The 12,009-nt window shown below is 35.6% G+C and overlaps 3 protein-coding genes across 4 annotated transcripts; 2 read left to right on the top strand and 1 right to left on the bottom strand.

The window, feature by feature from the left end:
- Nucleotides 1-802: 802 nt before the first annotated feature.
- On the bottom strand, nucleotides 803-2,398 carry LOC127120385 (uncharacterized). The gene has a single exon (XM_051050796.1). It carries the CDS (start codon nucleotides 2,280-2,282, stop codon nucleotides 1,092-1,094), a length of 1,191 nt encoding a protein of 396 aa, XP_050906753.1. The 5' UTR covers nucleotides 2,283-2,398; the 3' UTR covers nucleotides 803-1,091.
- Nucleotides 2,399-5,116: 2,718 nt separating this feature from the next.
- LOC127123729 (nucleolar protein 16) lies at nucleotides 5,117-6,349 on the top strand. The gene is made up of 4 exons (XM_051053928.1): nucleotides 5,117-5,175; nucleotides 5,486-5,754; nucleotides 5,872-5,993; nucleotides 6,206-6,349. The coding sequence occupies exons 1-4, from the start codon at nucleotides 5,117-5,119 to the stop codon at nucleotides 6,320-6,322; spliced, it is 567 nt and encodes a 188-aa protein (XP_050909885.1). The 3' UTR covers nucleotides 6,323-6,349.
- A 703-nt stretch (nucleotides 6,350-7,052) lies between these two features.
- LOC127121545 (DNA replication licensing factor MCM7) lies at nucleotides 7,053-8,957 on the top strand. Of its 2 annotated transcripts, XM_051052017.1 has the most exons (5): nucleotides 7,444-7,563; nucleotides 7,683-7,772; nucleotides 8,031-8,173; nucleotides 8,411-8,588; nucleotides 8,852-8,957. In XM_051052017.1, exons 1-5 carry the CDS (start codon nucleotides 7,462-7,464, stop codon nucleotides 8,918-8,920), a joined length of 582 nt encoding a protein of 193 aa, XP_050907974.1. In that variant the 5' UTR covers nucleotides 7,444-7,461; the 3' UTR covers nucleotides 8,921-8,957. The 2 variants fall into 2 exon arrangements, with proteins under 2 accessions (XP_050907975.1, XP_050907974.1); XM_051052018.1 differs by lacking the exons at nucleotides 7,444-7,563; nucleotides 7,683-7,772 and adding an exon at nucleotides 7,053-7,126.
- The last annotated feature ends 3,052 nt before the right edge of the window (nucleotides 8,958-12,009 follow it).

Below are 12,009 nucleotides of genomic sequence, written 5' to 3'. Positions count from 1 at the left end.
TGTTTGACTTAAATGCACTTATATATGTTTTTTTTTAAATTGAACTTTTTTCATTTGTATTACACAAGAAACCGGAGAGAGTAACTTAACTTATGAAGAACTAGTTTCTACTGAAAAATAGTTAACTTGTGAAGCAAGCTAACCGATTCCTATTTTGATTTTAATGAAGAACTCATTTCTACCGAAAAATAGTTAACAAGTAAAAATTAAAGTGTCCGTTTATTCTAATCCCTTGTGCCTATATTTTTTTATCTATTGATTACTACAATACTTTCGCTGTGTCAGTTTTAGGTGCCTGCAAACCCATATACACATATCGCATGCATATCCTATGATCCTTTTCCAAATTCCAATGAAATCGCGTATCACTGCCATAAGCCATTGAAATTTGAAATTATACTGAAAAGAATCTCTGTTTTTTCCTTTCCTTTTCCTGCAAACCCTCATGCCGTGCGCTTTTCATTTTCTCATTCCCTCTATCAACCGGTGCTAAACGACACTTACAATCTGTTTAGCTGGTAGCAAAACGACGACAACTGCATTTCCTACCCTGGCATTGTATGATAGCAATAATATTATGCTGTGCTGTGCTGTCCTACACCAGCAGTTAGTTCTGATTCCTTATTGGAGGCTCACCTTTCAAGTTTCAATTAAAAATGTGTTCACATACATACACACGTGCACCTGGTTACTTGAAAAGTAGAGAGAGCCATATCCAGCTCAAACAATTCATCGTATAATAATTTTATCAGAATAAAATGAAGCAAGTATAGAAGATCATAACAAGAGATGCAATAATAGATAAGGTAAAATGAAATCCATAACCGTAACATAAAGAACAACATTCAGCAATTGTGTACAAGATCATAACAATATTCAACCGTTGATCATTTATTATGATTTTTGTATATAAAAAGGATAGAATGGTCATTAACATGTAAAATTGAACCTGAACCTGAACCTTTTCAAACTATTTTGTGCACTTTGTTTGCCAGTACAACTCGTTTCCCAAATTCCTTGTTGTTTTCAACCCAAAAGAGGGAAAAGCAAAACCTGATATATTAAAAATTAAAAGAAAAAGAAAAAATTGTTCATGACCGAGAAACTGACTGAGCCAGTTTCTCAATTCTTTCCACAAGTTGCGGTGATAGCTTCTTTACCGGTTTCCTTTCCTTTTCAGGTCGAAAATCAAATCCCAAAGCTTCGGTTACCTCTTCGGAGCTCCACCCAGCTTTTCGGAGCGAATCAGAAAACTGATCCGTTTTCAATAACAAAGCATCCAACACCGCTTGATTATCCAACATCACCATTTCTCCTTCGAAGAATCCACAAGCCGAAACTTGAACCATTTCGGTTATATCCGGTTCGCTCCACCCACCTCCTCTCAAAACCGACCCGATTTTTTCTATGTATTCATCCACCCACCCCGGAATTTCAGACCGTGCGTGAATATCAAAAAACCGCTCCGGCGAAGATGATACTGGTGACAAAGAGATTCTCCGGCGACGATCTGTGGCTGCTTCTGTCCAGAATTCCACCCACCTAGGCATCCTCCCTCCGTCGAGACTCCTCCGAGAGAAAGCAGTTGAAGAACCCGCGGATTTCTCGCTAACAGATCGCTGTTTCATGAGAATCTTCGGGTCGGATTCGGAGCTTCGAAAGAGAGACTCCCGTTGAAAGAAATCAGATAGATCAAAACCGCAACAGAAGATCCTATTCTCGTCGACGTAGAAAACAGGATTTCCGGCGAGGGAAGGATTTGAAGGAATGTAACAATGGTTGAAAATAGGAATCAGTAACGGAGCTTTCTTCAAAGCATTTCTCGCAACTCGCAAAGCTTTTTCTGGTTCTGTAGGTCTTAACCCCCAAGATTTCGACCAGAACGCGTTCCTTGCAATCTGAAAAGAAATAGCCGCGATCGGAAGGTCTAACGAGGCGCGGAGACGGAGGCGAGCGGAAGTCGATCGCCAATCAGGAAATCCAGGTCCGACAGGCATACCGGCGGCGAGAATTGCACGGAGGTCCGGCGGAAAAACGAAACCAAACTCCGCCTCTGCACGTGCGAACTCAGCGTCAGAGAGACCACGTTTCACTTCTACGCCTGAGTTATGAAGCTGTGTTATGACTTTATCCACCACTGAAGAAAATGAGAATAAACTGTTACGTTCTGGGAAAGAGGAAGAGGATGTGGAGGAAGACGAAGCGGCTCGGGCTGATAAACGTCTTAGACCGGCTATGTGAGCCGGGTTTAAACCGGTCATTCTCCGGTCTACGTCGACCATTGTGTTGAGATTGAGAAATGACAAGAGGTGGTGCTAGTTTATATGTGTATCAGGGGAAGGTGAAGTAGAATGGTGAGTTTTCTGGAGCTACAGACAGAGACAGAGAAGGACTTTAGCTTGTACACAACCTTCTTGATTTATAGAACCGAAAAGAATGGACCCCACTTTTGATTTATTTTGTTTCTTTTATTATTTTCCTTATTTGCCCCTTCTCCTTTCCTTATGCAGTGAATTAAACATTTTGTCATAGATGGTAAACTTATAAATTGGTCATTCCCTTATGTGTCTTTGTATTTTGATGCACCAAAATGTTCCATAATATTTGATGATCAAAACCAATATTATATTTGTATATAGGTTTAAATAATTTTTTATTTACTTAAATTGACATGATTTTGTTTTTCCTTGTCTCTATATTTTTTTAGATAAAATTATTAATGAATTTAATTTAAATACATCGACAGTGTAAAATAATTTTATAACCGTCAGTTAATCCTAGACGTTGAATATTAAAATATGTTTGACTATAAATGTATTTTTTATAATAGTAAGTTATTGATAGACTAAAATTAAACTATATTGAAAATGAAATCCATCATATTCAATAATAAGATAGAAGAGAAAATAAAACCTTAATAGTTGAAATAAAATTTAAAGTTGATCCAACAATAAATTAATCGGGAGAATATACAACCTAAACAATGGAAGTATTAATAAGAATGAGAATATGAGTAGATGAAAATATACATAAAATTTGAGTTTTAAGATTCTTGAGGACATAAGCATAAGATTTTGAGTATTCAACAACAAAATATAAAAATGACCAAGAGAATCACTATGAGAGAGGAGTGAAAGGGGTTATTCATAAGAGGAGATTCAAAGATAACTTCCTAAATAGAGTTTATGATTGTAATCCAAAATGAAATGCAACAATATCAATAAATAATTTTTGATGTTATTTATAATTTAAATAAAATTTAGTTATATACTAATTTTAATTTTTGTGTTTTTTTTATCATGTGTCCATTTTTAAGATTAAAATAAGATCTCTATATGTATATAATGTTAAAACATTGACATACTAAGTAGAAGTCGACAAAGTCAATCATCTCTAGGTGCAAGAAAACTCTTAGCATATGATCATATTGCTAAAAATACAAGATAATTTAAGTCAGTGCAACAGATTGTTGTTTTATGTCAACAGGGTTCACCCTTTTGTAAAATGTCAAACAAAAAAAGTGCAACCGGTTTCACTAATAGTGAAATCGGTTATACATGAAATCTTTTTGGTTAAAATTGAAACAGAAGCAAAGTGCAACCGGTTACACTGATACTACAACCGATTAAACCAGTGAGTTTTAGTTTTATTGTTAGTTAATTGTACATCGTATATTGTAGTGTTATATAAATACCCTTTGGGGTATCTTGTGAGATATTAATGAGAAAATCATTATACTTTTCACACTTTATTACTCTCTCTCTCTCTCTCACTCTCTCTCTCCCTCACCCTCCTCACACTTAATTACTCAATTATATTTTACCAACCTTGTGGTTCCAAGTTCTAACATTTGGCATAAAGAGTTTGGTTCGATTCATCAAACACCGTTGTGCAATCATGAATTCAGTCTCTAATGAACGAATTCCTGTAAACTTACCCATCCTTGATGCAAAAATTAAGACAAATGGTGCAAGCAAATGAAGGTGTTATTTGGATACTAAGATATTCTTGAATTGATCAAGAACAATGTGAATGCTCTTGTTGAAGGTGCAATGGATGCACAACAAGTTATGCATAAGGAAAAGAAGAGGAAATATTTCAAGGTGCTGTTTTTATCCATTAATGCATTGATACTAATAATTTTGATAAAGTTGGTGATTGCGAATCATCGAAGTAAGCATGGAAAATCTTAGAGAAAACACATGCAAGGACTGACAAGGTGAGGGTGGTAAGGTTACAAACTCAAAAACGTCAACTTGAATTGATTCAAATGGAGGAGAAGGAGACTATCAACGATTTTATGACGAGAGCTACTCAGTTGGTGAAACAAGAAAAAGCAAGTGGAGAAATTATCAAGGAGCAGTATGTTGACGCGAAAATCTTGAGTTCTTTGACAGAAAGATTCGATAACATAGTCGTAGCGACTAAGGAATAGAAGAATCTTACGACAATGAGAAAAAAAGAGCTACAAAGCTCTCTTGAGGCACATGAACAGAGAATGGAGGAAAGGAATATTCATAAGGCAAAGGAGGAGTTAGCTTTTCAAGCCCGTTTCAATGAGAGAGACAAGAAGACGAAGGGAAAGTGTCCCATGAAAAAAGGTAGAGGAAACTTTCATAATTTTGGTGGAAGAGAGCCCCGAAATTCCAAAAATTTAATATTCCAAAAGGGTGAAAACAGTGGTAGTAGGGCTTCTGGATCAAGCACCACTAGAGGAGGCTATACAAGAGGTAGAGGTGGAAGAAGAATGATTGACAATAGCTGTGTGCAATGCTTTAATTGTCAAAAGTTTGGCCATTTAGCAAGAGAATGCAATTATAATAAGAAGGAACCTCAAGAAGATGAAGTTAGACTTGTAAGACAGGTGTTAAATGATGAAAATACACTCTTGGTCATGATCACAAAGGGAGAATGGAGCAACAACAAGTTGCACGACTATAGCAGCAACAATTTGAAGAATGTTGCATAATTGAAGTGCAACTAATTGGATATTGAAGAAAATGCAATGCTGACTTTGAAAGAAACGGTGCAGTGCAACGACCAATGGTATTTGGACTCCAGGTATTCAACTCATATGACGGGGAGAAAATATTGGTTTGTTACAATCAATCACGCCATGGAGAACAAAGTGAAGTTCACGGATGATATCACTCTAGTAGCAAAAGGATCGATGATGTATCAATCGAGGAAAGGGATGATAGACATTATTTTCTAAATACACTACGCCAAAAAGGTTTTTTAACAGCGCATCTTAGACAGCGCTTTTAAAAGAAAGCGCTGTCTAAGGTTAAAATAAAAATAAAACACGGAAAATGTTCTAAAAAATTAATGAAAGCGCTGTCTAAGGGGGGTCTTAGACAGCGCTTTTAGAAAGCGCTGTCTAAGACCCCCCCTTAGACAGCGTTTTTAGAAAGCGCTTTTAAATATAGACCTTAGTCAGCGCTTTTGAGAAAGCGCTGTTTAAAGTCTTTCAATTAAAATATAGACCACGAAGAAAATACAAGAATTCTCGACCTAAGGTTCGTGTGGGTCTTCCAAAGAAGAACCCTAAAGTTTTGAAACCCGCTTTCACCATTCCTCCCAAACTGTTACAATCCCTTGCAGAAGACCCTAAATGGGATGAAAAAGGAAGCGTCACACAAAACTACAACTCCTTCGGTGTCGTCAATGACCCTAACTCCCTCACCGATAATCTTCAAGCTCCTTCTGTTTCCGATGACCCCAACGATTCCGGCAGTGATCTCGAAGAAGACGGTATATTCTCCTCAATTCATTATCTTCTCTTGCTTCAACAATTAGTGTGTTTTTGTGTCAGAAATTGTTTATATTTTGTTAAAATGAGTTTGAATTTTGTGAATTTTGGGTTTGTAGATTTGAAATCGGCACTGGGAAAGAGGAGAAGAGATGGTAAAAGTGCACTTCCTCAACCTTTGACTTCAATTCAGCGTCTTTATATTAGTCGTCTAGTTGAAAAATATGGAGCTGATTTTCAGGTTTGATTTTCATTTTTGCTTTTCTGGAGGACCTTTTGGTTTGGTTAAATGTTCTTTATTTTCTGTTTTCAATGTTCATTTCGATTGAAGATTTTAATATTGTAAAGTGATAAGGTTGCAATCGAGGTTAAAATCAAATTACAATTTCACATTATTAGTCTGTTTTTCTAGTTTTTAGGAGGATGTTTGATGTTTTGATCTTGTTATGGCAGAGAATGATGATGGATATAAAGCTAAATCCTATGCAGCATTCAGTTGCGACTTTAGAGAAATTGTGCATGAGCTATTACATATACAAGAACAAGAATCCGCTTATTGTTGGAAGGTGAAATGCTTGGCTTAGGAGCAAGTGTAGGGCCGTCGAAGATTACCAACTACAGATGTATGGGTCATGATGGGTGAAATGTTGTTACAATCAGGATTTGTTTTGTTTTGACACTTTGGATGTTGCTCGTGGAATATTGTTATGAAATAGACTCCCACAAAATCCAAATCAAAAGATAATGCGATTCCACGATGAATATTATGAATATCTATTTCTCGAATTTTATAATGAAATCATATAATATACACGATGAATTGTTTTGTCTGTTTCTTTCTTTATTTAGGAGGCCAGTCAAATGGCACATCGAGCCAATCTGAGACAGATTCTACCAACACAACTGTGAGTTTTCTTTCTGCTCTTATATTATTAGGTTTTTCTTTATAGCAACTTATGATTAATTACTAGTTTTCTATAGCTAATCATTGATTGATTATAGATATTTGTTGGAGGACTCAACCCTAATGTTACAGATGAAGATCTTAGGCAGACATTCTCCGAGTATGGTGAGATAACCTCTGTTAAGATACCTGTTGGAAAGGGTTGTGGTTTTGTTCAATTTGCAAACAGGTAAAAAGTTTTAAACTATCTCAAATCTTTTCATTGATATGCTTTTTAATCTCCATTAATGTAATCACCGTAATAATAATATTTAAACAACCTTTGCAGAAACATTATGCATAAAAAGTATTGATGCAGCAAAATTATCACCGTAAAAAATTATTATGTAATCACTCGATGCTCTGATGTCAAACCATTGATGCAGGTTGCTGTGTACACCTGTGAGGATTGTGGCTTTGAAATCTACCAGGTAGTTTATTAGAGTAATGCGAGAACTGTTTTATATAGAAAAGGAAATGAAATTGTTCAGTTCTGGTATCTGGATTAGGATTTGGAGGTCAGAAGGTTAACCAACTATGTTAAGTATTACTACTATAATTTATTTATAAGTATGATTAAACTTTGTTAGATTTTTGGGATGGATTTTTTTCTCAGTTGTGGGGTATGGCTAACCAAACCCACTTAGTGGGATAATACTTGGTTGTTATCATTGTTGGGATTTGGGTAAGGCTTTGATTGTTTTGGAGTTTTTTAACTTTGATGTTTTCTCCCCTCTCTAAACAGGAAGTAACAACTAGAATATTCATGCCCTTGTTTGAGTGTCCATCAAGGCGTTGTGTCATGAACAAGAGCAAGGGTAATGTCATCCTTCAACTGAGAGCATCAAAGTTTTTGAGATTTCAAGAGGTTTGTACTATACTTTGATCCATCAAATTCTGATACATTCTTAATTACTTTATTTTTCATGTTCTGCATCATTGCTTATTAACTATGGAATAAGGAGTTTTTAAATGGTTAAATTGCAGGCAAAAATCCAAGAGTTAGCTGAACATGTTCCAAAGGGTCATATTCCTCGAACAATGATTGTTCATCTTAGGGGAGAACTCACTAGAAAGGTTTGCTATTCCCTTCCAATGGAACTGAACTAACATTACTATGTCAATTGTTATCAAGTACCTGAAATGTGTCAATACATAGTTGTATTCCTTTAATATGAACTTGACCTTACCTGACAATCATATGAATAAAGTTATCTCATAAAACACCAGGGCACTAATCATGATTAATAATTACAATGATTTGGTGTACATATTGAAGTTTAACTGGCTATATTTCTGCTACTGTTTACTAACTTGCTCATTGTGTATTATCAGGTAGCTCCGGGTGATGTTGTTGAACTATCAGGGATTTTTCTTCCTATACCTTATGTTGGTTTTAGAGCAATGCGTGCTGGCCTAGTTGCTGACACATACTTAGAGGCCATGTCTGTTTCTCATTTTAAGAAAAAATATGAAGAGTAAGTTACACTTGCAGATCTTTTATTTTATAATAACCAATCCCTTTATTTTTACCCCACTTCCAATACAGCAGTGCTTCTTGGACTTTTTATTCCATTTTTTGCTTGGGTTGCTGTCTACTGGGATATTGTCATGACTTGTTTGCGCGCAATGAAATTTATGCCTAGTTAATCTTATTACAGTAGTTTGGGGAATGTAGTTACATGCAGCTTCCTAATAATTTAATTATGTCATAGATATGAACTTAGAGGAGATGAGGAAGAGCAGATCAAACGTTTAGCAGAAGATGGTGATATCTATGATAAGCTGGCAAGGTCACTAGCTCCTGAAATTTTTGGACATGAAGATATTAAGAAAGCACTGCTGCTGCTTCTTGTTGGTGCACCCCACCGGCAATTGAAAGATGGAATGAAGGTAATAAACTTCATATTATTTGAAGCGCACATGTTTAATGGAGCTTAAGATTTACATAAAAATAATCATGTTGAATTATTAGGGATAAAGACATGATATCATTTATTAAATTGTAACGGTATTAGTGATTTGTATGAAATTTTTGTTTTATTTCCTCCCTCAAACTTTATGCTAAGTTTGTTCTGCTTTTGATTTAATTTATGTTGTCTGTGTTGGAGTACACAACTAAATAACTAAATATTATAAATTTCATTTAATTGCAGATTAGAGGAGATCTACATATATGTTTGATGGGGGATCCTGGTGTTGCCAAAAATTTTCGTATACCTTAGACAGCGCTTTTGTAAAAAGCGCTGTCTAAGGGGGGGATTAGAAAGCGCTTTAGGCAAAAGCGCTGTCTAAGGGGGGGGGCTTAGACAGCGCTTTTTGAAAAGCGCTGTCTAAGGTATACCTAAAAAATTTAAAATAGGAGGGTCTTAGAAAGCGCTTTTGGCCAAAGCGTTGTCTAAGGGGGTGGGGCTTAGACAGCGCTTTTCAAAAGCGCTGTCTAAGGTATACCTAAAAAATTTAAAATAAAAGGGTCTTATAAAGCGCTTTTGGCCAAAGCGCTGTCTAAGGGGGGGGGGGGGGGGGGCTTAGACAGCGCTTTTAAGATTTAAAAAAGCGTTGTCTAAACCTTTAGCAGCGGAGGTTTAGACAGCGCTTTAAAGCGCTGTCTAAGGCTAAAAAAAGCGCTGTCTAAGGTCTTGTTTGTTGTAGTGATATTATGTTGTACATTCGCGGAATCAAGTGTAACCTTATAAGTATTGGTCAATTGCTTAAGAAGAGTTACAAGATTCACATGGAGAACAAGACACTATATACTATGGATGTAGATGAGGGTTTTGATCGTAAAAGTTCCTATGGTTGCCAATAGAACTTTCATGGTTGATTTAGAGGTTATGGAGCATAGGTGTCTTACTATAGCGACTAGTCAAGAAGAGTGGATATGGCATTATCGGTTTGGGCATCTCAATTTTTGAGATCTCAATGCCTTGCAAAAGAACATAATGGTAACAGGGTTGCCATTGATCAACATACCGGCTGAAATTTGTAATGTGTGTGTGCAAGTGAAACAACACAAGGGAAAATTCAGCAAGGATGTTGGTTGTAGAACCAAGTGTCACCTTGAGGTGGTGTATTTGGATGTGTGTGAACCGATGCAAGTTGATTTGATTGGTGACGATAGGTATTTTGTCACATTCATGGACGATCATAGTATGGACATGCCTAATCAAGAGAAAGGATGAGGTATTTGATGCGTTTAAGAAGTTCAAGTCCATGGTTGAAAGGCAAATCGGTCATAAGCTCAAAGTTCTCAAAATGAATGGTGGAGGTGAATACGTCTCAAATGACTTTAGAAGGTTTTGTGATCAAGAAGGAATAGTATATGAGGTAGTACCACACTATACACCGCATTAAAATGGTGTTTCTGAAAGGAAGAATTGATCAATTATGAACATGGTGAGAAACGTGTTGAAAGGGAAGAACTTGACGGAAGAGTTATTGGGAGAATCAGTGTCCACAACTACATATTTGTTGAATAGGTATCCAACAAAGAAGCTTGGGAAGATAACAGCGGTGGAAGCATGGTTTGGATTTAAACTGAATCTAGGTCACTTGAGAGTTTTTGGTTTGGTAGCGTATCGACATGTGTCGGAACAACTTAGAAAGAAGAAGGACGATAAGGGAGAATTGATGATTCTTATAGGGTATCACTCCATCGGTGGTTACAAGTTGTATGATGCAGCAAATATAAGGATTGTGATCATTCGAGACATCATTTCCGACGAAATTAAAGAGGTGCAGTAGAGTGTAACCGATTACACTAGTGAAAAATCAGCTTATGCAGTACTGGAAAGTGTAGAACCAACCTTTGTTTAAGCCGAATTGAAGAGAATGTGAGAAGATCAACAAGGCAAAGAGGTTTGCCTCCAAGACTCCAAGATTGTGAGTTGTTATGAGATAACAAAGTCAATGACGATGGTGAATTCGTCCATTTTTCACTCATGGCCGAATCCGAACCCACTAAAATGGAAGAGACTTTAAGTGGTCAAAAATGGAGTTGTGAATGAATGAGAAGTCAAATTCGATTGAGTTTTATAAGTCAAAGAAGGGATTGCTCATGCACCAAAGAAGGTATGGAAAACTTGAAGAACTTGAATTAAGGTGGTCTGTTAAGAATAAAAGATAATTCAAGTCAATGCAACAAGTTACAGTTTTATGTCAATAGGTTGCACCCCTTTGTAAAATGTCAAACAAACGAAAAGTGCAACTGGTTGCACTAATACTGCAACCGGTTATACCTGGAGCATTTTTTTATTAAAACTGAAACATAAGCGAAGTGCATTCAGTTGCATGGTTACACCTGAGAGTTTTAGTTTTATTGTTAGTTAATTGTACCTCATCTTTTATATTGTTGTATAAATACCCTTGAAGTATCTTGTGAAATATTAATGAGAAAATCACTATATTTCTCACCATCAATTACTCTCTCATTCTTTATGTATCTCTCATTCTCCACATTCAATTAATCAATTGTTTTTCACCAACCTTATAGCTCCAAATTCTAAAAGCGTAAAACTAATAACAATATTTAATTAAAATGGACATTACTATAATATTTATATGGAGACTAACTAAAAGATATTTGAGACCGATTTATTAAAAAAATATGTTTTCATAAACATTTTCTAAATTTGATAGACTCAATTTAATGAGTATATTGACAACACACTAAAACATGGTTTACTCTAAATAAATAGTTACGAAAATGATGGTTTATGATAAGAATTAGTATTATTCTTTTTAAAAAAATGAATAATGATAAAAATGAAAGAAAAGAGAAAAAGTTGTAGGAGTAGATGAAAAAACGGAATGTGAAAAACAAGCACTTGATTTTATAATTGGTAAAATTGCATAGCATGGTGTGATATTATGATCAGGAGACAACAGCTGTTGAGCAACGGCTCGTTCAAAGAAACAATTGTGAGTGTTATCCCGTTGTCCTTTTATCAACGGTAATGAGAAGTTTAGATTATATTTGTCTTTTTTCCACAAAAGCTTTCCATGCGAGGTATTGTTTTTCTCTTCTTTTGGTTTAGGGTAATCCCAAGATCTTTATTTACTTGATAAGTACTTTAATTCTATTCACGTTAGTTAACTTGTGTTGTTTGTCTTAGTGCCATGTTGACAATTTAATTTATTATATATCATATCATTTTTATAGGTTTTTTAACAGAGTTACATGATGATTCCATATTAGTACTATCACTTGGGTCAAGAAATGAAATGGGTTTAATAGGAGGCTATGTCTTGTGGTGTGAGATTTTAAGTGTCCTACAAGACAATTGCTAATTTATGGAATATATGTAATTTACGA

This window comes from Lathyrus oleraceus, chromosome 2 (genome assembly GCF_024323335.1).
Source record: "Lathyrus oleraceus cultivar Zhongwan6 chromosome 2, CAAS_Psat_ZW6_1.0, whole genome shotgun sequence".
Lineage (NCBI taxonomy): Eukaryota > Viridiplantae > Streptophyta > Magnoliopsida > Fabales > Fabaceae > Lathyrus > Lathyrus oleraceus.
The sequence above is the reverse complement of the archived record's forward strand: the minus strand, read 5'-3'. Positions and strand labels throughout refer to the sequence as shown.

Excerpts from the sequence above, each read along its gene's own strand:
- LOC127120385 (XM_051050796.1), bottom strand. The coding sequence starts at position 2,282 with ATGGTCGACGTAGACCGGAGAATGACCGGTTTAAACCCGGCTCACATA.
- LOC127123729 (XM_051053928.1), top strand. The coding sequence starts at position 5,117 with ATGGAGAACAAAGTGAAGTTCACGGATGATATCACTCTAGTAGCAAAA. Across the intron at positions 5,176-5,485 it reads GTAGCAAAAGGATCGATGAT|ACCACGAAGAAAATACAAGA; the intron begins GTATCAATCGAG and ends ATTAAAATATAG. Across the intron at positions 5,755-5,871 it reads CAGTGATCTCGAAGAAGACG|ATTTGAAATCGGCACTGGGA; the intron begins GTATATTCTCCT and ends TTGGGTTTGTAG.
- LOC127121545 (XM_051052017.1), top strand. The coding sequence starts at position 7,462 with ATGCCCTTGTTTGAGTGTCCATCAAGGCGTTGTGTCATGAACAAGAGC. Across the intron at positions 7,564-7,682 it reads AGTTTTTGAGATTTCAAGAG|GCAAAAATCCAAGAGTTAGC; the intron begins GTTTGTACTATA and ends GTTAAATTGCAG. Across the intron at positions 8,174-8,410 it reads TTTAAGAAAAAATATGAAGA|ATATGAACTTAGAGGAGATG; the intron begins GTAAGTTACACT and ends ATTATGTCATAG.